Source organism: Hipposideros armiger, unplaced genomic scaffold (assembly GCF_001890085.2).
Source record: "Hipposideros armiger isolate ML-2016 unplaced genomic scaffold, ASM189008v1 scaffold_19, whole genome shotgun sequence".
NCBI lineage: Eukaryota > Metazoa > Chordata > Mammalia > Chiroptera > Hipposideridae > Hipposideros > Hipposideros armiger.
The window spans coordinates 3,579,263-3,605,657 of NW_017731369.1; the positions used below are offsets into that span (position 1 = coordinate 3,579,263).

Sequence of the window (26,395 nt, forward strand, 5' to 3'; positions counted from 1 at the left end):
CCTTAGAGTATTCAGCCTGTTGGAGGGGACGTCCGCATTGTGTAATATGGCTGTGCACACCTGCCGTTTTGAAATGTTCATCTCTTAGGCCTTCTGGGGTTTTTGTTGTTGTTTTGTTTGTTTGTTTGTTTTGTTTATTTGATTGTTTGTTTTCCCCTTTGGCCAATGAAACTTTCTGTGGCCTTCGCTGGCCTTTAAGAAACCCATGGAATGGTCAAGTTCCTCCCTTTTCCCTCTTCATGGAATCTGGGTGGTGGCAGCTGCTCCAGCCTATCCCGCTGCTCTTCTTGTATGTGGGTATCTGGGACACTGCTCTCCCTGATTCACCCTCCCTCGTGAATGCAACTCTGTATACCCTCTAGAGAGCTCTGTTGGCTGTCCAATGGTCCTGTGAGGCCAACAAGTCTGCACCGCCCAGCACCTGTGCCCAGGCTGCTTTTTTTCTCTTTGCCCTCTCTCTTGGTAATGGCAACACCAGAAGGCAGGGAGTTTTAACACAGCCTCTCTTATTACCCTCATGTTCTGGTCTTTCCCACCCTCCATCTCTTCTCCATCTATAAGCATGCCTTGAATGGGTCATATTCTCTTTATCTCACTGCTTCTGTCTTGTCTTTCTGTGAGGTTATGGCCACAGTCTGGTTCATTCACAGGCTTCACACAATAGATACACACACAGGGCCGACCAAGTGGCGCGTTGGTTAGGAGTTGGCTTGGGATGCCAGCTCTGAGCAGCAGGGCCCGGGTTTGGATCCCACATGAGGGCCAGTGATGCTGCGCCCTCTACAGCTAAGATGGTGAACAACAGCTCAACCTGGAGCTGGGCTGCCGTGAGCTGCCAGCGATGGTGCAGGCTGCAGTGGGGCTGGCCAGCAGCAGGCATAAGCTTTCGTGAGCTGCCAAGAGCAGCCGTGAGTGGCCGTCCAATGGCCAGCAAGTGGCTGCCTCACATGGGAAGAGCACAATGATAATATCAACATGGGCCAGTGAAGCGATGTCCTCCACAACTAGACTGAAGAACAAAAAAGGACAGCAACTTGTCTGTTCCCCTTCCCCAATTCCCCAACGCTGTTCTCCTCCCCCAATTCCCAATAAAATCTTAAAAAAAAAGACACACACACACACCCATACACACACACACAAGCATAAACATCATTACATACATATGAGCCTAGATATGCCTGTAGTATATGATTGTCACTCAAATCAGACGCTATAGCTCCTAAATGGTCCCCGTCCCACAGAAGCACATAGCTTTAAAGCACACACAAAAAACTCATTAGCACAGATCCAGTCAAAGGTGGACACAGACACAGATGTAGAGGTACACATTTGTCAGCAAACATGTAGTTATGGATATATACATACATCACTGACAAAGAAAGAGATGGAGCCACAGACATAGAAGCACAGTCATGGACAAATATCTAATTGAGGTTCCTGATATTGTAAGGCAAAAAATTGAGAGTTGGGAGATAAAGGATGCCCAGGCCCAGCCCACCATGGTGGGCCCAGAGAGTTCCGTGCACATGCAGGCATCGCTATATTCCTCCCACCTCCCTCCCTTCCAGGTGCTGCTTCCCATCCTGAGACTCAAAGCCTCCTTTTTTATTCTTAGGCACATTAGACCCAGGGGTTGACACAGTTCTGCTTGTTGCCAAGCTTCTGGGATGCCGTGAGAGTCAGGAAAATGGACTGGCAGCTGCAGACTTGGCTAGCTGATGAACTGGGAGCATACCAGAAGCAGAAATGGGGACTCGGGGAGGCGGCCAGGTGGCTCAGCTGTTTAGAGCATGTGCTCTGAACAACAAGGTTGCAGGTTCGATTCCTGCATGGGATGGTGGACTGTGCCTCCCCACAGCTAGATTAAAAATGGCAACTGGACTTGGAGCTGAACTGCACCTTCCACAACTAAGGTTGAAGGACAGCGGCTTGACTTGGAGCTGATGGGTCCTGGACAAAACACAGTTACCGAATAAAAAATTAAAAAAAAAATGAGGACTCAAGAACCTGGCCACTCTGGGTCCCAAAGAGGACAAAAACATTGCCCATTCACAGGCTCACAAACACAAATAAGCCCTTTACTACAAACAATAGAAAGTTTGCTATTGATGATACAGTATGCTTTTCATTATGTTAGAGACATTCACACATATATTGTCATAATGAACTAAAGCCTACGTTTGCACTGTTACAGAGCCGAATCACCAATCCCTTATATTTGCACAGGACTTTAAATCTTTCTAAATTAGTTTCAGGTATGTGAAACAACATTTACACACCTCAGAAAGTGATAACCCCAACAAGTGTACTACGCATCTGACATCATACAATCATACATAGCTATTACAATGCTCTCGACTATTCCCTATGCTGTACTTTACATCTCATATATATATATATATATATTAGTTATAGTTGACATTCAATATTATTTTATATTAGTTTCAGCTATTCAGTGCAGTGGATAGGTATTTATATAATTTATGAAGTAATCCCCAATAACTCTAGTACGCATCTGGCACCATACATAATTTTTACAACATTATTGACTCTATTCCCCATACTGTATTTCACATTCCAGTGACTATTTTGTGATTAGCAATTTGTACTTCCTAATCCCTTTACCTTTCTCACCCAATCCCCCATCCCTTCCCATCTAGCAACCAACAATTTCTTCTGTGTGTCTATGAGTCTATTTCTGTTTTGTTTGCTTGTTTATTCCATTCTTTAGATTCCACATATAAGTGAGATCATATGGTATTTATCTTTCTCAGTCTGACTTATTTCACTTCACGTAATACCCTCTAGGTCTATCCATGTTATTGCAAATGGTAAGATTTCATTCTTTTTTATGGCTGAGTAATACTACATTGTATAAATGTACCACAATTTCTTTATCCAGTCGTCTATTGATGGGCATTTTGGTTGTTTCCATATCTTGGCTGTTGTGAATAGCGCTGCTGTAAATGGGTGCGCACATCTTTTCAAATTAGTGTTTTGGATTTCTTTGGATAAATACCCAGGAGTGGAATTGCTGGGTCACAAGGTAGTTCTATTTTTAATTTCTTGAGAGACCTCCAAACCATTTCCCACCAATTTGTAACCCCACCAACAGTACACAAGGGATCCCTTTTCTTCACATCCTCACCAGCACTTGTTGTTTGTTGATTTATTGATGATAGCCATCCTGACAGGTGTGAGGTGGTATCTCATTGTGGTTTTTATTTTCATTTCTCTGATGATTAGTGACTTTGAGCATCTTTTCATATGTCTATTGGCCATCTGTATGTCCTCATTGGAGAAATGTCTATTCAGGTCCTCTGTCCATTTTTTAATGGGATTATTTGTTTTTCTGGTGTTAAGTTGTATGAGATATTTATAAATTTTTGGATATTAACCCCTTATCAGAAATGTCACTGGCAAATATCTCTCCCATTCAGTAAGCTGTCTTTTTGTTTTGTTGATTTTTTTTATATATGTAGTCCCATTTGTTTATTTTTTCTTTTGTTTCCCTTGCCTGAGGGGATAGATCAGTAAAAATATCACTAAGGGTAATGTGTGAGAGTTTACTGCCTATGTTTTCTTCTAGGAGTTTTATGGTTTTGAGTCTTACATTTAAATCTTTAATCCATTTTGAGTTTATTCTTGTATATGGCATAAGAAGGTGTTCCAGTTTCATTGTTTTGCATGTATCTGTCCAGTTTTCCCAGCACCACTTATTAAATACACTATCTTTACCCCAATGTAAATTCTTGCTTCCTTTGTCATAAATTAAATGACCGTATAGGCATGGATTTATTTCTGGGCCCTCTATTCTGTTTCATTGATCCATGTGTCTATTTTTATGCCAGTACCATGCTGTTTTGATTACTATGGCCTTGTGGTATAATTTGATATCAGTTAGCATGATACCTCCAGCTTTGTTCTTCTTTCTCAGGATAGCCGTGGCTATTCGGGGTCTTTTATGGCTCCATATAAATTTTAGGATTATTTGTTCTAGTTCTGTGAAAAATGCCATTGGTAGTTTGATAGGGAACAATCTATACATTGTTCCCATAGCTTGTGAGGTGGGCTGGCCGCTCAGTAACTGAGAGTGCCCCAGGCGATGCAGTAGTAGCCATTCAGGGTAGGGATCCAGGGTGTCACCAAGGTGGTGTGCACATGTGAATTTTACCTGACCAATGCTGTCTCAGATTTGGCCCATTGGGAAAGGGTTTCAAATAGAAAAGATGGCACCCTCTTGTGGCCTACACATGAAGCCAGCTCCACCCAGGGATAATGGCTACTGTCCCTCCAGCCCTCTCCTTGAATTCACACAACTCAGCCTTTTCCCCTATGTCTCTGGCACCTGTCGAGTTGCCGCCCCTCCACTGGACACCAGCTGAGTTGTTTACAAGTGAGTGAGTCTGTGTACGGGCCCTTTAAAAGGGTGTCTGGGATTCCAGCCACCTTTCATCTCACTGGAATAGACATACAGAGTCCTTGCTGATTTTCACTGCCAGATGTGGTAACTTCTCTTCCTGGCATGAAACCCCTGGGCTGGGGAGTCTGGTGTGGGACTGGGACCTCTGCCTCTTTCGGGGGGATCTTCGCCACTGAGGTGTCCCTTCCAGTGTCAACCACTATTTGTGGGTTTGGGGTCAGCCTTTGTCATGTCTCTGCCCCTCCTACCAGTCTTGATGTGGCCTCTTCTTTTTAGTTCCTTAGTTATAGGGGTTCTGTTCAGCTACTCTTCAGATGGTTCTTCAAGTTGATTGTTCTATAATTTATTTGTAATTTTGGTGTGGTCCTGGGATGCAGAAGGCATAGCATTTACCTAATCTGCCATCTTGGACCCAAAAGGACTTTAAATCTTTTCTAAGTGCTTTCCTAGGCATTCTCTCATCTGAGCTTCAAGTTTGTTTATTTGTTTGTTTGTTTTTTTATTGTAAATGAGATTCAGATATTTCACGGGTTTTTTTTACATATCTTCTATTCTTTTCCTATCACCTAATAAACCAACAGAATCTTCACAGATGATACACATCAGTGTTTTATGAATATAATTCACTCTGTTTTTCATTGACTTCTCATTGTCTGTTCCACACTCTCTACACTGTTTTTTACTTAGTTGGGTTGGGAAATACATATATGTGTATATATACATATAAAATCTTTATTTTTTGGTTTGGTTAGGTGGTTGTTGATTGAATCCTTTCTTAGTTTTTCCTCTCACTCTTTTTTTATATACACACCCTAGTTTTCTGTCTTTGCTGCTTGAATATTAATGCTTTGGTCTTACTAGACACAAAAGTGTTTTTTGTTTGGACTCATTCATTAAGATTTTGAATATTGTTTTGCTAATGTTCAATATAGTTTATATAAAATAGAAAATGTTCGATATGGTATTCTATATTTTCCTACACATTTTATTCTATATACTCTCTTTGCTTGCTAGGTGAATTAGAGCAATTAACATAACCACTCGGAACTTGATATTCCTCAGTGATTTGGGAGGGCTAAGATTTACCTGGGAATTTTATCACAAATATTAGAGCAGACACATGTAATGTGCCTAGCACATTGCCTGACACATGCTTAATAAATTGTTACTATTATACTAGTTTGTGATGGTGATTATGAAAGCAGTCAAATGACAAGAATGTAGTTAGAACATGGTCTTTACAACTGCCTACTGGAAAGTGCTGAAGAGTGTCTGTCTCCCTCTCAGAGACTCAGTGTAACCTTGACCTGTGGTTGAACATTTAGCTTGTTTGCCACTTTTGCCCTTTTTAAGCAATGTCTCACTAAACATCTTCCTGCATACAGTTTTATTTTCTTTTGAATTTAGTATTTGTATGTACTCCACGGAGCGAAATTAGAGAGTAAAGGGATGTGTACATTTGTAACCCGGATAGATAAATACAGCCCAGTTCCTCTTCACAAGAGTTACCGTCAGTTTACATTCCCACCAAAATCAAGAGAAAGATTATTTGTAGAAGCTTCTATAGCCTTAGCTGATCTTATTTCCTGTTTCACTTTTGTTATGTACATTTACCTTTATAACTATGATAGAAACGTATAGGTGTATATGTGTGTATATGTGCATATGTATATGTGTATATGTATATATGTGTGAATGTATGGTATATACATATATACATACACATGTATGCCATATGTACATACATAGACCTACACATATGCGTTTATGGAGCATGTGTCTGATGATATTTAAATATCATTTGCCACATGATTTTGATAGGAACCTGATGTCCAAAGTTTCAGATGCTTCCTTTTGATGTATGTTAATTCATATGTGGTATTGAATAAGATCGGTTTATATTTTGAAAATGATATTCTATTTTCAGTTTTCTTTCGGTCCCCTGATCAGATCAAGGAGAAAGTCTTAACTTGATGCTAACAACATTTTAACACCCCTCTAGCCCTGTCTTATCTCTGTTTTGAAAAGAGGAGCTTTTTTCCCTAGAGTTTCTAGCTCAAATTTAATAACATCATTTGGTCTCCAGTACATTTATCTTTATGTTTTCCTACTTTTTATAAAGAGCAATACTGTTACTTAATTTAAAATATTGATATAAAGGTTTTTTGGGGGGGTTTTTTTGCACACATTTATTTATTTAAAAAGGCGAGTCACAGATAGGGCTGTAATCCTGACAGTGATGTCCCAGTGATTGACGTTTGGGACATACAGTGTGGGAAGCTCAACACCACAGTCCTCCCAGTAATAATAATAACAAACAGTCCTTGAACAAACATTGACGACAGGCCTCCGTGAGGCCCGACAGTTTGGAACTTTGTGATCGCCCTTCATCCCTGTTCACTTGTGCATGTGAGAACCTTGCAGTTGGCCATGAGGACAGTCATTTTTATATCCAGTGAGTTCTATGGGTTTGTGACCAGGTGAGTAATCTCCTCACTTGGCAGATAAAGAGCAGGAATATACAAGCACTAAAGGATGTATAAATCAAGACTGACATTGTGAATAGAATGATTCCGAAAATGGAATTAAATAGCTTAATGATAGTCATTGAGAATCACAATGTCAGCTTTCGTATAATTCTGAGGATGTACTTGCTAACGCTAATGAGGTTTGATAGAATAGAATTAACAATGTCCAAACAGCTGTATGCCTTCACAACAAAGAAACCATATCTCAGAGCACACTGATACATCTGCTCCATGGGAGATTTCAGGCAATTGATTTTGGGTTTTTTCTCTTTTAGGATATATTTAAATTTGCAAGAACTTCCCCTGTCCCAAGACAAAAGAGGTCCATTGTGGTATCTCCCATTTTAATTCCAGAGAATCAGAGACAACCCTTCCCAAGAGACGTTGGCAAGGTAAGTCAGACAAAAACACAAATGACAAAAGTATGTTTTTATTAAGAGCTGAGCACACATGAGACAAGCTGACTGTGACTGTCTGGGTGATCAGCTAGAATTGGCCTCAATTCCTCTATGATAAGAGGCCAAACTGTTTTGGCAAATAAAAAAAAAACATTTTAAAAAAAGGTTCAAAGTTACTGAACAACAATGAAAGAGGAAGTTGCAAAATACAATGGTAGCAGCTTTGAATATTGTGATCTGGAGATCTATGTGGTAGATAGGTAATGATGCTGACGTTGCCAGAAAGATGTTGCTGGTTAAGAAATAGACTCAATGCTTTTAGAGATGGTGTTAAGGCAACCATCCAGGTAAGTTCCCTTACCACAGCGGTATGATGGTATGTGTGGCCTTTTCATTTAGATGCTAGTTTTCAAATGTGCTAATCCAGGAGCACCATTGGAGAAGCTTTCTAAAAATTAAACCAGATCAAAGGAACTCAATCATACTAACCAGATCCAGAAAACACTGTTGCATAAATCAAAACAAAAACATTTCCAAGAAGAAATACTATTAAATCAACAGAAATACTGATGCTCCTTGGTCAACATATTCTATTTCCATAAGAGAGTCAACGTGGAGAATCCAATTTTAACCAGTTGGTATTTTTTGGTGAACTTGAAATTTGAACAGTATTGCTCAGCTGAATGAATGATCTCAATGACTGGTACTGTTGGACTGCTTATCCATTCATTCAGTGAGTAAGGAGCACCTGTTATACGCTGGACTCTGAGACTGGGACTGGGGGAATATGGGTGTGAACAAGCGTGCAAGCCCCTTTCCTGATAGAACTTGTATCGTAGTGGGGAGACAGACATTTCAATGAGCAAATAAATAAACAAGGAAATTGCAGAGGATAACAACTGCTTTGAAAAACAGAAACAGGGTGATGTGAAAAAAGAGTAAATGGCAGGACCAAAGAGTCAAGAGCGGAGGGGATCTTTACACAGATAGCTGGGAAAGGCTGGCTGGCGTTACACTCCGGTGGAGATGGAAGGATGAGAAAGGGGCAGCCTTGGGAAGGTCTGGGTAAACTGCACTCTTGGCAGTAAGAACCACATGTGAGAGGCCTGGCGATAGCAAAGAATGGGATGTATTTTAGGAGAAAAATGCCTGGTTGACTACAATGCAGGGAGCAAAGAGGAGAATGGTGAGAACTGATGTCAGAGAAGCTGTCCTGTCATCAGGGCCTGAAGGCCGTGGTCAGGAGGGGGTTTCTATCGCGCATGCAGCAGGAAGCCACTGGAAGATCTCCCTAGTGTGTGTGTGTGTTTGCTTTGAAAGATCCTTCCAGCTCTCTTGTAGGGCATTATTTGTGGGAGCAGAATAATAGGGTGGAACGGACACAGAGACAGGCTAAGAGGCTGTTTTTCTAGCCATCTGGGAGAGAGGCAAGGGTGATTTGGACTATTGGAAATCTACTTCTATTGAAAATTAGAAGTACTGGTAATCAATATCCTCATAATAAACCATATTTATGATTTTAAACTACCACTGTGCCAGATGTCGTTCGGTAAGCCAAATCTTGCCAGGAGTGCAAGGTTTAAAAGGAAGCATTGAGGGAGCTGAGGAGCCCTGCCCCTTTGGACAGCCCTGCACACTGCGGTGGCTTATGGGTATTTGTCCCTGAAGCCAAGAATGGCAATTGCCAAGGGACCAGGGTCCTCAAGCCTGTAGGACTCTGCCCCAAACAGTCTCCGAGACGCCAGTTGCATGCTTGTTCTTTAAGCCTGGCATTCTCAGCCCTCACTGTACCTCAGAATCACCTGTGGGCAGTTCAAATACAGATGCCAGGCTGTACTCTCAGAGACTGATTCAGCTGGTCAGGGGCTGCGGACCACGCCTCAGTATTTTTTAAGGATCTCATGTAATTCTGATGTGCAGCAAGGTTGAGCACCATGGGCCTAAACCGATCCTACTTTAAGAGTGGCTGTGAGGCTGCAGCATCAGCCTCACCTGGCTGCTTGCTAGGCATGCATGCTCTCAGATCTCACCCCAGGACCACTGAGCCAGAAACTCGTGGAATGAGACCAGGAATCGGGGCATGCCACTCGGGTGATTTTTATGCACACTCAGGTTCACAAAGGCCTGACCTAAAACGTGTTCTCCTCTGCTACCTGCCATTAACATATAATACTTTTAGTACTGGAGTTTCAATTCCATTAATTAGGTTTTAACAAGGGTGATCATAAATACAAGTTGCTTGAAACATTGGTTGTCCTGGCATCATTATTATTCCTAGCACCACCTCTCCTCTGAACCATCTCCAGTTTGGACGTTATGTGGTCATCCTAACGCTTCCTTCAATCCCACATTTGCATCCCCCTGGGTGTATTTGAATAGCTTTCATAAGACTCTTTGCTTGAGGTATATAATGGGACTGTAAGTGTGCAGCTAACTAGGGACGTTTTTCTACATCGTTTCTTATTTGTCACAGCCTCAAAACACAATTTTGTTTCCAAGTAGAGGATTCATCTCTGCCGTAGCCCCTCATGCACTGCCCACATGGGCTCTCCGCCTGGATTCTCTACAAATCAATTGTTTTTGTAAATGTTAGTGGACTAACTTTGTAACATGTGAAACCCTCCCAAACCTCCAGATGGTTTTTGCAGAATAACTGCACTGCCTTCCAAAATCGACTCATTTCCCCATGCTTTTCATGCCTTTGAAGGAACACCTTTTTCTCTTTGTGCTTTCTTGCTTTTATTCATTCGTCGTTCGTATCCTTTTCTTTATATCTTTCTTCATTGTCAGCTCCACCAAGAGCTGACATGCAATGCTCTGCAGAGCTGCGAGAGCTCCTAAGTGTCATCAGTGAACGCTGGGGAGGTGGCAGGGAGCAGGGAAAAAACACCAAAGAAGCAGGGCTCTGGCCTCCACATATCACCCTCACCCACCCAAACTGAGCTAAGGCAGCTCTCATTTTATAAATATTACATACCGGACTTCAGTGTAGAATGCCATTTGAAGAGATTCTGTGGTTACAAATGTATAAAGACACTTGTCTTACTTTGAGTTCCCTGAGACAAGAAATCAAATGCAGGTAGTTTCTTTCGGAGGTGAACAGACTACTGGTAAGGGGGTGATGAAGACAGACATGGAAGGGAAGCAGCCACTTGATAGGCCTGTTTACCAAGGCAGCTACCCCCTGAGTGACTGGATTGTCATCCCATGGGGAGGCTCTAGGAAATGGTACAGAGCATACTCTCAGATTCTCCATGCCAAGGGGAGGAAGCTGGGGTGTTTATATGCCAACCCCACCAGTCTTTGGTTGAGGGCCATTCCTAGGGTGGCCTGCCCGGTGTTCTGTCCACAGGCACAATGGCTTTCTGGGGCTTGGGGGAGACCTTCAGGCCACCAGGCACATCGCAGGTAGAAGTCGGCTGGTCTACACTGAAAAGGTGAGGTCAGGGGACAGGACAGGTCACTTCAGCTCCATCACTAAACTCGATATAAATATTTTGCTTTGCAGGCTAAGTTTTCTTTGTCTCTGTCTCATCCTCTGCTCCCACCTCATTTCCTGAACTACTTTTATTGTGTCTCAGGCCTTTGAAACTAACTGCACTTGCCTTTCTCCGTTAATAAGTTCTCGCTGCACCCCAGGAGGGAAAATCTCTGAAATTCAACCCAGTTCATGTCAACAAGCAGATATTCAGTTTCTGCTGTTTACAAGGCATTGTGCTAGAGGCTGGGGATTTACTGACAAAGGGAAAAAATCCTTGATCTTGTAGGATTACACAAGAGTGGGGAAAAAAAATCATCACAAATTTATTGTTTGTCCAGTAATGTAAACCGTAAGCAATTTTCATCTATTATGCTGAATTCTCATAATAACACCGCCATCCCATGGTGATTATCTTCAAATGGGCCTAATGAGGATAATGAGACTCAGAGAAACGAAGTAACCTGTCCAAAGTCACACAGTCCCTTTATAGCAGAGACAAGCTTTTTGAGATTTCAAAGCCTGTGTTCTTAACCAGTATGCTTCAGGCTAAGTGCAATCTGAAAATTCTCTTCCACGAAATAAAACATCCTTGCTGACAACTGTTCTCTTTAAAATGGCATTAAAATTAAGTGTAATTCTTTGAAACATACCAAAAAATAATTTGGACTGAGGGATGATTAATGGATAGACATATGATAAAACAAGTAGTAGTAAATTGTTAATAGCAGAATCTAGGTGATGGGTGAATGGTTGATAGCTGTAAACTTCTTTCAACTTTCCTATGTGTTTAGGAATTTCATAATACAATGCTGGGAAAAAAATAAATTTAGCTGAATGTAAAATTATGATAAACAACACAGGAGGTGCCATGCTGGCACAAAAGGACCTTTTGCTTTGGTTTGCATTTCAAGAGGTTGAATGCAGAGTAAGTATCCATTTCTCTATTTTTTTTCTTTTGTTATATTTTATCAAAATCTGAATTCCTTTAAGGAAAGGGGGCCCGTATACTAAAGGGTAAAGACGTCAAAAGCAAGGTGCTGCCTGGAATTAGCCCTCCATGGGAGTTTTTCTCAGTTCAGGGTTGTGCCATGTAGAATTGCATATTCACAGAAAAGCTATGCAGGCAGCTCAGGGGATTAGACACAGTTTTGACTGATGCATAATTCATCTATCTGCCAAATAAATTAGTTGGTAAATAGCTAATTTACTAGAATTTGGGGGCTGCTTTCCCAACATCTCTCTCAATGTTTCTGAAAAAAGGATAAAACACTCAGTCGTGAGCACGCTTCCTCAAACCTGTGATTCCCTTCCCATTTTTGAATTCTAGGCAGCAGGGAGGACCTGGAAGTGTGTGCCCTGGAGAGAAAGGTGTAGTTCCTAATGTGTGCCTATTTTTTTGTTCCCTCTCCCTTCAAAGTGTGACTATTTCAAAATTTGGGCCATAAATAATTTCTCAGTTTTATCAACTTTCACTGATAAATATTTGATTGCATCTATAGAGAATTTGGAGTTCGTGGACCAGATTGATTGAGAGCAGGGGACTTTAAATCTGTGAGGAAGTGAGGAGGTCTTTGGGAGATGTATTTTATTCTGTTTTATATTAAGTTTGAAAGACAAGTCACTTATGAAATGCTTATTAGAGATTCTACTTTCATCACAAACCCTTTTCATCAAAACCAATGAAAGTACATTTTACTGAAAATCCTTTTTTTATACCCCCTATAAATTGGCAAAATGGGCCTTTCGAAGGATATCTTTAACCCAGAATGGAAGAAATATGTAATTGGACCATGTGCTCTTTGTAAAGGGAATCAACATAGATCATTAGAGCAAATCATGAAAACCACTGAGCCAGGACTGGGCTTTGATTGTGTCATGAATGTCAGTAATACAGGAGGGTGATTTATGGCAGTTCCTAAATATTCCTCAGAGTTACAGATATATGGCTTCTTAGAACTCTCTCCAATACTCCGTACCTCTTATTTATGCTCACCTATGCAAATAGGTACAAAGGAGTCTCATGGTTTTAGAATTAAACTTGTTTTACTCTATGGACTGGTCACTGGCATCACTTAAAGAACCCACAGGTACCCAGCTGCATCGCCAGAAGCTGGACCCGACAGCTGCTACTGGCCCCCAGCCCTGATTCACCTCACCCTCCTCCTGAAATATGGGCTCGGCGTCCCTCGCTCCAGCCTGTCGCCTGATTTATATCATGTAAGCACCATCACCCCTCCACCAATGCTCCACCATTCTTATCCAAATCTGACTACATGCCTCTTCTCAGAAATTTATATCTTTTCATTTCCCCCTTTTTAAAGCAACTAGCAGCTTTACTCAATAACTAAAACTTACCATTGGCTAATGTATAGGAGAGCGATTTGAATATAGGGATCTAAGATGTCCAGAAGGTCATTACTCAAAAATTCTAGTTGAGATGAAGAACAGAAGGTATTTCTACTTTCAGCAGCACTAGTTGTACAAATGCCTTACCTATCTTCATGACTTTGAACTTTCCCCTCTTCCCTGGCACACCATCTTCATCCTCACTCCATAGGGGCTGCACCATTTACATCCTAAGGCTGCGCTGTCCAGTGGAACATTTCTACCATTGCAGAAAGCTCTGTGTCTACACCATCCAATATGGCAGCCACTGACTGCGTGTGGCTACTGAGCACTTGAAATGTGGCTAGTGCAACTGAGGAACCGGATGTTACATTCTATTTAAATTTAATTTTTATTTAAACTTAAAAACTACCACTTGACATAATTATTGGAACAACTAGGCATATAAATCTACCTTTTAAACTGTAAATTTTAATCTAAATACATTCATTTCTTTTGCTGAGAATATAATGTCCAAATTGAGGTATAAGCGTAATATACACACAGGATTTCAAAAACTTAGTAAACGCATTCAAAAAGCAGAAAATATCTCATTAATAATTATTATATTGATGTCATGTTGAAATTAAAAGATTAATTTGATCTGATTCAAATTAATCTCATATTTTTCTTTTTACTTTTTTGTAATGTGGCTACCAGGAAATTTTAAATTATGTGTATGGCTCGCATTATATTTTTTGGGGGCAGCACTGGGCTAAAGCCTATTTTTGATAGTCGCTACCATGAAATTTTTACTTGCTCTCCTTTACATATTGTTTATATTTCTTTGATGACACTGAACACATTGTGCACAACAACATAGTTTCTTTTGTATTTTTCTTATCTTCCCGTTAACTATAATTTGTCAAGTATAACAGTTCAATACACTGCCTAACACACAGTAGGAACTCAAATATTCTTGGACTTGAATTCTAGTCAGTTCTATGGCTGGTTGAATAAGGCATTACTGGTTACTGACTAATTAAAGAGATCATAGCCTGGTTTGTTGTCAGAATAGTATTAACAGACCATTATATGGTCAGTCTGGATATTGCCAGTAATTCTAATTTTCCACAATGGCACTGATGCTATCAGATAAATTGCTTGGCAAGCAACCATTATGTCAGGTCATATAAGCATTCTTAGCAGATTGTGATAGATTTGGTGTTGATGGATTTTGCATGCGTGTGTGTGTGTGTGTGTGTGTGTGTGTGTGAGAGAGAGAGAGAGAGAGAGAGAGAGAAAGAAAGAGAGGAAGGAAGAGAGAATATGTGTGTGCACCTATATTTCTGGGTTTGCTCATACATACAATGACATTTTAAATCCTCTTAAATAAAAAATTAGAACTTTTATCTTTACTCACAACTAAACAGAGTTAATTCTAAATTATTTTGACTGAGTCTAATAAAAGCTTATATTCACCATTAACAAGTGCTGCCCTCTTTCCACAAAGTTTAATTAATGATAAAACATAATTGAGTTGTTTTGGCTCTTTGCCAAATGCATATATATGCAAAAATGCCCTCCCTGATATACATCTAGCAAATAAAGGCATCTGAACCTATGGAAGAAGCAATATTTCTAGCCCTGAGTTTATCACCCTTTCAGTTCCCAATTTAAAAGTTTCCCAGGGCTTTATTGTTGTATGCATTTGGCCCCAGACTGAATTTATATTTAATTATTTGTGAACGTTAAAGGATCTGGCATTTTGGTTTGAATTTGTGCCCTAGAGGAAGGAGAGTTGAGGAATTTTCCAATTCAACTAGAATCTTCAACATCTAACGAGTGTGAGGATCTAAGCCAAACATGGCTCCCCCTATCATTCTGTTTAGTTCTTACAACGACCCTAGAAAGTACTCCACCCGTTTCTCAGATGGGGAAGCTTACATTGAGAGAAAGGAAGTAATTTGCCCAAGAGCGTGGCAATGCTGGCACTGAAACCTAGGACTCTCCAATGCCAAATCAGTGATCCCTGTTCCATGACATACACGAATTCTTTGTTTCCATGGGTCTTTGCTGTTTGCATGGTGTGCTGACATGAATTGTCATTTGACTAGTACACGTGCTCTCAGAAACCAATATTAGATCCCCATTGTACCACTGAGGAAACTGAGGCTAGAGCACCATGCAAGACTGTCTCCTTGTGGTACAAATTGAGTTGTGTAAGATGAGCCCCTGCTGTGTTGCCACCTGCCATGAACCAGGGAGGGCTATGGATGGATTTCAAATAGCACAGGCTTGGGTTAAGGAATAGGCTTTATGGGAAAAAGATGATACATGTAAGCCAATGGTCAGCCAAAAATGAGAAGCACTGTTTCCCATTCCCCATCATCCCATAGAGAGGTCTCCCAGGGCCTGAGCAGAGAGCCGAACACATCATATAGGTTTGCCAGGAGCGGCATTCTGCTTCCATGGCTCTCCCTTCTTAGTTGGCCAGCTCAAATACAACCTTGACAGTGGATGGATAACCAAACTGCTGGAGTATTTGGCAGCCTGAGCGCAGGTACCCAGATGTGTAGGAGTTGTCTGAGATTCCAGATGCTCAAAGCCAGATGCCTTTGCCAGATCATGGCAAACTGGCCCTCGTAGACCAAGGGAGCCCTCCCTGATTTGTAGTGTTTGCCACTTCCTTTGGTACAAATACTCCCACGGTGGCCAATTTCAAGTGACTGAGTTGAAAATTTTTGCATATTTGACAATTGGCTTTCAGGAAACAATAGGAGTTGGCTCCAGCATACCATTGACCTTGGGGCCCATGGGGTGTGACGCTGGGTGGGACTGGAGATGCACTGGCCCCGTGGGGAGCAATGCTTGAGTGGCACCTCCAGCACAAAGAAGTGGCTTATCTGTCCACCCATTCACCCCAGCTTTTAACTAGTTTCTTGTCCAAGGTGAGCATCAGGCATCATTTTTGTCACATTACGTAACTTGTCACACAGCCAGGTGAAAAACTAGAAGCAGACCTTGAGCCTTCGCTCTTTCAGCTCTATCATACCTCCCCTCGTATGCACAAAAATCCCAAGTCAATCTCCTGAGGTTGACAAATCAGTGACAGTTGTCCCAATTCCACCTAGAAAATGAAGAAGGGGGAGAGAAAATTCTCTGCAAAGTGTGAAGGAATGAGGCCCTCACAAACACTTATTGGATATGCGGGTTTGCACGTGGAGCCAAGGCTGGAGAGCACATCTCAGCTTAAGGAATACATCACCTGTTGACAAGCAAAACAGTTCTTTCTTCACCAGGAGAGGAAAGCCACTGTGTTGCTTCAGACAATACATTTTTTGTTGGTAACTCTGCTGACAACCCTGTTCAAAGGGAACCACAAGGAATAAAAGTGAAAGCAGAAAAGGCCAACTTTGGTATAATTAAGAGCTATCACAGCTCATTTTTCTTGGTGGCAAGGCCACAGCTGACTCGGTCGATAAGGGTTGTGAAGGTGCAGGGCCCAGGGCACCGTGGGAATGGACTGGCCCTTGCGTGGTCAGATTTCCAGTCCCAGCTTTGAGGAGGATTGAGGCAGAAACTGGATGGAGACAGAATCAGGCCACTAAAGGGTTTTCTGAAGAGGGGAAGGAATAAATGAAGAACCCACCTTTATTTCATTTTCTAGCTTGGAACTAGCCCCTGGCTTTCAAATGGGATCATATGGGATAGACTACAACGTGGTGCTGGCTCCAGGCGTCTGTCCTAGCCTGCCTTTGTACAGTAATGGGGGGGTGTTGTGGACACAGAGACCCTTGGTTGCAAGTTTAAATGCTTTCATCTATGGGCGTTTCATTCAAAATGCCGGTGTGTCCTGTTGCATTATGTGGTTTGGATCAGATGAGGACAGAGCCTCCGCTGAGGCCTCTTGGGCAGGTAAACACTCACCCCAGGCTGAAAAATTGGTTCTCGTTCATTTATTCATTCAGGAATATTTATCACATGACTATATGCGCCAGGGCATCCAATCTAGGGGAGACACAGAACTATAAAGGGGCAGATAATCACCACGATAGGGAGCTGTGGAAACGTGGAGTTGAGAGGCCGAGGAAGTAATTCCTAAGAGGATTCCTGCCTGATTGACAGCTACCAATAGGCAAAGTGAAGGCAGGATGGAAAGAGACAATTCTCCAGGCAGCGGGAAGACCGTGATCCAATATCTAGAGACCAGAGAGGGGATGGTGTGTCTGGAGAACTCAGAGTAATTGAACATGGCTATCATGCAAGGAGAACTCCTCACGAATAAAATTAGAGAAATAACCAAGGGTTAGAAGATGGAGAACCGTAAAAACTACCTTGAGTGTTTGCACCTTTTCCTACAGGTGACAGAGGGTTATAAATAGGGAACTGAGGTGACCAGATTAGCATTTCAGGAAGAATTGTCCAGTTACAGTGGGTCATACCTGAGAAAACTGGGAGCAGGGGAGACCCAGACAGAGGCTGTGACAACGGTCCAGATAGGCAGTGAAGGGTTACCTGGGCAGGGAAGAGGCAGGGGGACTGAAGGCAAGACACAGAGTCAAGAGCTACTTTCAGGGAGAAAGTGGACCGTCGGTGGGAGAGGGTATGGTGGGTGAGCGAAGGAACCAGAGGAAGGTGCCCTCTTAGCTGGGAACATTATGCCTCCTTAGGATGCTGAAGAAAGCCACCCGGACTGAGGGGTTAGCTGGGTCAGTGAACCTTTCATGAAACCAAAGCAGCTATTTAATCCTTCTCTCCATCATTTACTCTTTCCCCTTCTTTGAAATATGAGAGAGCTTCTCCCAGAGGAAACAAATCTACCTGCATGTTATGTAGATAGATGTGGACTTTGAGATGAGGTGGAGCACCATTTTTTTAGGGAATTGATTCGCTTTGCAGCAACAACAGGCCCGTGGGAACCAGAGTTTCAGATGTCCCCTCCTCAGGCCTTCCTGGGTTTGAACATAACCTGCCCCAAACCATGCCCAGGGTTTTTCCTTAGTCCTTTCTTGCTGCGAATTTGAATTTTTTTTTCCTGCCAGCTCAGAAATGCATGACAGCTGTGTTCACTGTTGGTTTCCTAGCCTCAAATTAATTCTAAATACATTTCTTCTTAGCAATTTCTTCTTTGAATCCGATGTTTGGCTATGCATTAGTGTACACAATTCACAAGCTCTGTGTTGCTCAATTTTTAGTTCATTTATTTGACAACTTGAAATTCCCCACAAGTGGTGCTTTTATTTTGTTATTTGCATCTGGAGATCATTCCTAACATGCTGTGAAATAAATCTGTCTTTTCTTTTTTGTAAAAAATAACTTTCCTCCATTATTAGAAGAATAATAGATGTTCATTGTAAGAACTTTAAAGAAAAAAATATATATATTTAACAGCAATGTAAGAATCTCCCCAAGTCCCTCCCCCACTTGAGGTAACCACTGTTGACACCCCAAGGCAATGCTTTCCACCCTTAAAGTGCACACAAGTCTGTGAGAACCCAGGTTCCTGGCCTCTTCCCCCAGCTGTGGATCCCATAGGTCTGGAGTGGGGCCTGAGAGTCCCCATTCGCACAGTCACCCTGCTGCTGCTGCTGCTGGTCCCCCAGCTCTATGGCCCACAGTTTGGGAAGCTCTATCCTAAACATGCTGTGCCCAACATGACCATCTGGTGCTTCTTGATTTTTCACTCACCAAGGTCACAGACACCTCTTTCATATCCTCAAATGTCTTTCTTCAGTGAAATTTGGCAAGACGGTGTGGTATGCCATTGGTACGGCCATCACTGAGTTTCCAGGGCTTCTTAATGTGGGGTCTACAGACGCAGAAAGGGTCCATGGACAGAGGGGTTCCCTTTGCAATGGGATGTATCTTTTCTTTTCCTGCATTTAAAATATCATTCCAAGAAGGATGCCACATGACATGCCACATGCCAAAGGAGACCATGACACAAAAATGGCTAAAACCTCTTATATGATCCCCAGTGACTGGCATTTTGTTGTTTCCCTCTAACAGGTCCTAGTTGTAACTCATGTTGCCATGACCATCACCACTTGTAAACCTTTGCATAGATATGTATGTAAATAGGTATATCGGTTGATCCTTATACAAAACTTCAGGCTCTACTAGAGCTTCCACCCTCCCAACCCCAGGATCCTGAGGAGAAGGCAGTCTTTAAGTCAGGTTTATGAGAATTCTTGGCCAAAGCCAAGGAGACTTTCTTGTTCTCAGCAGTCTTTCATTTAATCTAATAGGTTATTTTATGAGCCAAAGAATGAAAAGTTTATGATCCCAAGAAACAGACATCAAGTCAAAGGATTTTCTAACTTTTCTTCTTTGCTAATCAAGATGTTGTTAAAAAGTATCAGATGTTAGCCACACTAGTTTCTCAATCTTCTGCAAGGGTGAATGGCTTCACACATCTGAGCTGCTCTGTCTTAGGTGGGACTGGCAATAATAATAATAATAATAATAATAATAATAATAATAATAGTAATAATAATAGTAGACTAATTTGTGGCCAAGTTCATGGATACAACTTGGTTACTACTGCTTTGTACTAAGGTTTCCCACCTCTTCCTGATAATTGACAATGGTGTCATCCAGTCACAAACTTCTCAATTGGGACACTGAAAACCCACCTTCTTCTGTTGTCTTTTAGAATTATTTCTAAGTGGCCATCATGCAAAAATTCTTAAGACATGGAACATGATAAAAAATGACTCATGAACGCCTCATGATTTTTGTTTCTTCCCCTTGTTTCTACCTCCTGGGAGTGCAATGACCCAAACTCATGATACAAGGACCTCTAGCAACACATTTTTCCCAGATAATGGAAGATTTCTTGTATGGTAAATAACCAAGAGTCTTGGCCTGCTGATGTACAATTGTAGAACAGACAATTCACACACCCATCCTCATCTGACATCCCAGTGAACCACTGAGTGTCAGAAGTGTCTCCTAATCCCCTACCTAAGTCAGAGGAATCCACCTTAAAGTCTTGCTTCTCTTAGGCTATGTCTGTATTTATCAACTCTTCAATCTTCTTCCTCTCTCAGTTCAGAGAGATCATGGAATATTAATACTGGAACACTGGAGATGGCCGAGTCCAAACACCTCACTTTATAGATAAGATGGAAAATGATTTGCCCAGGGTCAAAAAGTGGGAAAAGTCCTCATTTCCTGTCCCTCATTCTGGACCCCTTTTACCTACACCTGGTCTTCTGAGCCTTCATTGTCCTGACAATGGCTTGGGACTTCCCAGCTCTTTAGGAGGCTCAGCACGAGTTCACCATGATTGCTATCAGGGTGTTCACAATCTTCAGGATCATTTCTCAGACTGATTGTATCCCTTATCTTTTCATTGCTCTTGGCAGCGTTCTTAGAGGGTAGTCCAACCTTATGAGGTCAACTGATGACCCCACATGTCATCCCAGGGTCAGAGCAAACTGAAGGACCTTTGAACAGGAAAGAGCTGGCTGAAGAACTCCAGGAAATGGGAACATAATGCAAGTGTAGCACTGTGTGCCTCCCTGTTTTGTTTGAGGGGCATGACTTAGGTAACCCAAACAGGCTAATCGGGAGGGCATAATTCCTGCATTGGCTGTTTGTCCAAGTTTTGCCTATTTTATCTTTGGCATCTAACATATGTCTGACACAGACTGGGCTCTCAATAAATATTTGTTGAATGAAAGAATGAACAAATGAATGGTCAAAAAAGTCAGCTCCAGTGGTCTTCCCACAATTGGTTAAGTGTAACATACACACCTTTACTTCTGCCTACAGGTACTTATATATTCTTTAATATGCAGAATAAATGCTGTTAAGTTTGGGATTAATAAATATAATTTTTCCTTTATTATATCAGTTACTGTTAAGGGGTAAAATAATAAACTTGGTAGAAGAAAGGAGATATTTGGGGAAAGTTTGAGAAATTTAAATGTAACATATGCATATGTGCTTATACACATATTATACAATTCATATTATGTAACATGTAAAGTAGATTTTGTGTCATGGGGGTGACACTTCCCATATTTACTTTTGTGGAGAGAATGGTTCCTTTTAAGTAAATATTATAGGTACCTGAAGCAAAAACGTTTTGAAAAAGGGAACCACTTGAATGCCAATATCTTTGTAATGTTTCACACAGCAGTAGTTACCTGTCTTAAGTAAACTGAAGTTAACATACCCATTTATTAATGGAAAGGTGATATTAATGGAAAGATAGGCATATCAAGTGGAACCTGACTATCAAAATGGATTTGTGTTGAGCCTTCCAAAATTGAGGAGTGTGAAGGATCATATGCTGAGTACATTAAGTGGTTTCATTCTGCTGTGTATTTTTGTGTGTGCTTTTTATACTTTCCTTATCTCTTTCTCTGTTTCCAGGCTCTCTCAGCTGCCACTCATCCTTGCTGTCCCTCTGCCTGCTTTTAATAAGATTAAGTAGTCCTTGGAATTTGCTGCTTTGAAATTGCTGTGGGCTGGGAAATTAGCATCCATGCATGTTCCAATCCTGTGGTCTAGACTCAGAAAAATAGGATGACACACACTTGCATTTGGTTTCTGTTCTGTTGACCAACTCTTTGACCCATGGGCAGGTCGCTTAAACCTTCTGAGTTATCTTTCTTCTTATATGAGACAAGGCTAGTAACATCTACCATCCACGTTCGAGGAAGGATAAAATGAAATCATTTAGTCGGCCATGCTGGGCACACAGCAAGTGAGTGCTCAATCAGTGTGCCCCTCTTTTCTTTCTCTCCCTTCCTGGCCAGAATCAGCCTACAGAGGTGTTAGGTAGTTGTGAAGTTTCTCTCATGAGGAAGTGACACAACATACTTATATGGTCGTTGAAAGCCATAAGTAGTTGAGACCCTTCTAAAGAGTCAAAGCTACCATATGACTGAACAGGATTTAACCAATATGCTACTGTGCTTAAAAAGAGCACTAGCGGGCCGGCCAAGTGGCGCGATGGTTAAGAACTGGCTTGGGATGCCAGAGGGCCCTGGTTCGGATCCCACATATGAGGGCCAGTGACACTGCCCTCTACAGCTAAGATGCTGAACAACAGCTCAACCTGGAACTGGGCTGCCGAGAGTCGCTGGCGACGGCGTAGGCTGCAGCCCCTGTGGCAGTGGGTTGCCATGGGCTACCGTGTGTAGCCAGCAGCCAGCGTGAGCGGCCAGCAGCCGCAGTGAGCCACCGTCCAGAAGCCGGTGACTGATCTGCCTCACCTGGGAAGAGCGCAATGATGGTGCCAACTTGGGCCAGTGAAGCAACGCCCTCCACAGCTAGACTGAAGAACAAAACGACAGCAACTTGTCTGTTCCCCTTCCCCCAATTCTGCAGTGCTGTTCCCATCCCCCAATTCCCCAATAAAAATCTTTTAAAAAAAAAAGAGCGCTAGCTTGATTAAGCATTGTGCAAGCAGAATATTAAAAAAAAAAAATTAAAGCAGTAATCCAATCTACCTGTCTGCTATTTCCTATGTTCTAGTTGAGGAGATGGGAACACACGATCAGCAATAAATTCAAATATAACCATCATGAGATCTGGTCTATTCACAACTGTAAATGTAGGGCCGGGGACATCATATATACACCCTAATTTTTCTCACTGAATAAATATCTATTTCCTACAGATATTATATCAGTTTTACTGTGCCCAGATCCTGCCAAAGGGAAAAAAAAAAGGCAAAAAGAGAGACAATCATACCAGCTATTGGTCTATTTTTTCCCTGGTCAGGGCTAAATTTCCTTGAAAAATCACATAAGACTCCAGCTGTCAGAATGAGTTCATTACCTAGGCTGGAGATTTCGGCTTCTGTGAACAGAAGGCTCTATCCACCCAGGTGTCTGTTTCAAGAACAGCATCCTCTTTTGCAAAACGTTGGTCTGTAGCTCCTGACAAACAGCAGCTATGGAGCCTGCTTACCCCATGCCACTCAGGGTAGCTCAGTGGAGATGAGGAGTCCGTATGCTGCCTGGAGAACAGCAGCAGGAACACGATTCCACCCTGCTTTGGCATCGTGGGGTTTGCAATACAGATTGCCCGGTTGCAAATGGAGATGTCGCGGATGTGTTGCTCCTTGCCCTTGCTGGTAGAAGCATGGGGACATTCTATTCAATTTTTCGCCTCCATCCATACGCTGCCTCTCCAATTTATTTGTCCGCATGAAAGGAGATGAAACACAGAGCAGTAGGACATCAATTCTGCCTTAATTACAGTGATGGGCTGTTTGTTGGGGTGCCACAAGCTGCAGCGCCGCCTTGTTCCTTGACAAACTCAGAGCAGGGGGTGACACTGACTCCCCTGTTGGCTGCCCATCACCAGTCCTGGGCAGTGACAGCATTTGATTTGATATTTATTGTTTGAAACCCAATATTATGACTCCTCCAAGCTTAATGAAAAGAAGAAAATCGCTCACAGAGATGGGATGCAATTTGGAAGATCAGAGGCTTTTGAACAAAGTCGTGATGCTGGGAACGTTGATGGCATGTCACGGGTGATGTTGTCATTATTAGCAGCAAGAATGCAGTCATTATTTTTGCACGGGTTTAATTGTTCAACTGACACCAAGGGCCATGCCAACACAGTTCAGCAAATGGAAATGAAACATGCTGTCATTCAGTGTCCTGTTCTGTGTGCTGCTCTGCACTTGTTTTATTTTTTTTCTGAAGAAATTGCTACACTTGCAGTCTTCTATGTGTTCACCTGGCGTCTCCTTCCCACTAGTCTCTGAGGTCATGGAGAGCTAAGACCTGACTCATCCAGGTTATCTAGTTCTAAGCACACCACGTGCTCACCAACAAAAGCCAGGACTATGAATTCAGTGGAATCTATATGAAGATCGGGAGCCAGTCAGCTCTGGTTACTCTTGGAGGCATTATTCTTTCAGGGACCAGAAAGATGATGCCAGGCACAGGGGCTGAGAGAACATGGGCACCACATGTTGGCACCACATGTGGGCTCAGAGCCCTTTGTGATTGTCTGGCAGAACTAAGAGACCAGTAGGAGCAGTGGATAAAATCATGGACCCTGGAGTTGGACTGCATGGGTTCAAATTCCACCCCTTCCACTACCAGCCAGATGACTTAGGTCTAGATATATAATGTCTCTATGCCTCAGTTTCCACATCTACACAATGGAGGTGAGAACAGTACCTGCCTGATAGGGTTTTCCTGAGGATTAAGTAAGAAAATCCTTGACAGTATTCTGGCACATAGTAAACTCTCAAAGCACATCAGCTGTTGTATAGCATTATTATTCTTATGAATATGTAATACAGTTAATATCATCACACTTTGTACTTATAGTGGGCAGGTATGAATGTTACTTTTGAAGACCCAGAGATGAATTTACCTTTATACCTCTAGTATTTACCCTCAAGGACACTATTTGGCTCATTCAAAAATATTTGCATATTTTTAAAAGTCCCTTAAAGACCCTCCTTTCTGTACATAAAGTAGTTCTACTCCTGTTCTACTAATAATGGCCTAAACAAAACCTTATTACACTCATCATCTTAAATTAAGCTAATTGAAAACCACTGTTGAAAAATGGACCCCAAATGTATCAGAAAATTAATTCAATTCAATTATAAATAACAAGAACCGGCTGTACTTGAAAGTGTGTGAAGTGTAGACCAGTAGTTAAACATTTAAGGAATAAGTCCTTATCTTGTTACTATGGCTACAGGTAGTCCAAGATCCAGTGGCTCTACGGTAACAATGGAATTACGTTATTTCCTCTCCATATTGAAATATTCAGCAACTAATTTCCTGTAACTTCTTAATAAATCATGTTAATAACCTCAGAGGTGGAAACCAAGGTGGCAAGATTGTCTCCATGCTCCAGGGTTATTCCATTAAACAAAGCAAAGAAAACATGTTTATATTCATTTGACTGGGAACACAAGGACGCTCTTAATGAGAAAGAAATGGCAATGACATTTCATAGGGAATTGCTGCCTTTAACTCAAGTGTTTAAAATTATTTATTTATTAGGTCCATGATAGGGTAACAACCATGAGAAAATTATAGTTTCATATGGGTGGAAACTTATAAGGAATAGCGTAGAATTTAATTCAATTCCACAAATAGTTAATGGCTTCCCATTATGTGTTGGGCACATATTAGGTAGGGCCTCCCCCAGACTCTATTCTTTGTCTGTTAAAATTTTTATGGTATGTTTACATGCCACCAAACATTTAGAACAGTAGGAATAATGAAGAATGCAAGTGTAACTGGGGTCTAAAACCCCTAAGATTAGTATTAGCTTCTCCAAAGTTCCTCATGAAATCCTACAGACACCAAAGGATTAGAAGTAGTGGTGTGTTGGAGCTGGCTCATGCCAGCACGCACCAGCTGATATGCATCTATTCCCAACTATGTATTCAGTGATGTCACTTTAGTACCTTGAAATTGGCCATGATGGGAATAGTTAAAATTAGCCACAAATAGAAAAATACTACAAATCAGGTCTTTTTTTTTCTTCTTCTTTCTGAGAATTGACTCTTAAACATTTACTCATACTTCACTGATTGCAAATAGTGACTTGAGATTATATCTTTATATCCCATAGACTGCTCTATCCTATTTATGAGCCTGTTTCTCTCTCCTAAACCCCCTCTTCACATACCGATTGGATTGATTTTGCCTTTGTAACTTAAGGTTGCATTAGGGAAGTCTGTGAGCTTCCCTCCAGTTCTCTCACCCCGATACAAGCCACCAGTCTCTCTTACCTGGAATTCATCTATAACCTCCTAGATGGTCTCTTCATGTCCACTGTTGCTTCCTTCCAATCCAATCTCCATAGAGCAGCTGGAGTGATCTTCTAAAATTGTAAATCACTTAAACAATCAGGAGAAAAAAAATGAAATTAAGTCAGACATCAATTAAACTTAAAACAGGAAAACAATAGAAAACTTAAAATCCCAAAACTGCTTCTTAAAAATAAATCAATAAAATTAATAAACCTCTAGCCAGGTCAAGAAAAAGAGACAAAAATTACCAATATCAGAATTGAAAGAACAATTATCAATACTGATCACATGTATATTCAAAGGATAATAAAGGAATACTATGAGCAACTGTAGGCCCACCAATTTGCTAACTTAGATGAAAGACCAATTCCTTGAAAGGTATAAATTATTAAAACTCATACAAGGATAGATAACCTGAATAGCCCTATACTTATTTTTAAAAATTAAAACAAGAATTGATAACCTACCAAAATTTAT

The 26,395-nt window shown here is 41.5% G+C and overlaps 1 protein-coding gene across 2 annotated transcripts in view; it reads left to right on the plus strand.

The window, feature by feature from the left end:
• The window catches only part of CDH13 (cadherin 13), a 1,116,573-nt gene that overhangs the window by 479,611 nt on the left and 610,567 nt on the right, over nt 1-26,395 (plus strand). The window contains exons 4-5 of one of the 2 annotated variants that reach the window (XM_019634917.1): nt 7,227-7,343; nt 21,544-22,177. In XM_019634917.1, the coding sequence (XP_019490462.1) occupies nt 7,227-7,343; nt 21,544-21,591 (165 nt within the window). In that variant the 3' untranslated portion in view covers nt 21,592-22,177. Of the gene's footprint in view, nt 1-7,226; nt 7,344-21,543; nt 22,178-26,395 lie in introns of those variants that run through there. The other variant, XM_019634915.1, reaches the window with a different exon arrangement.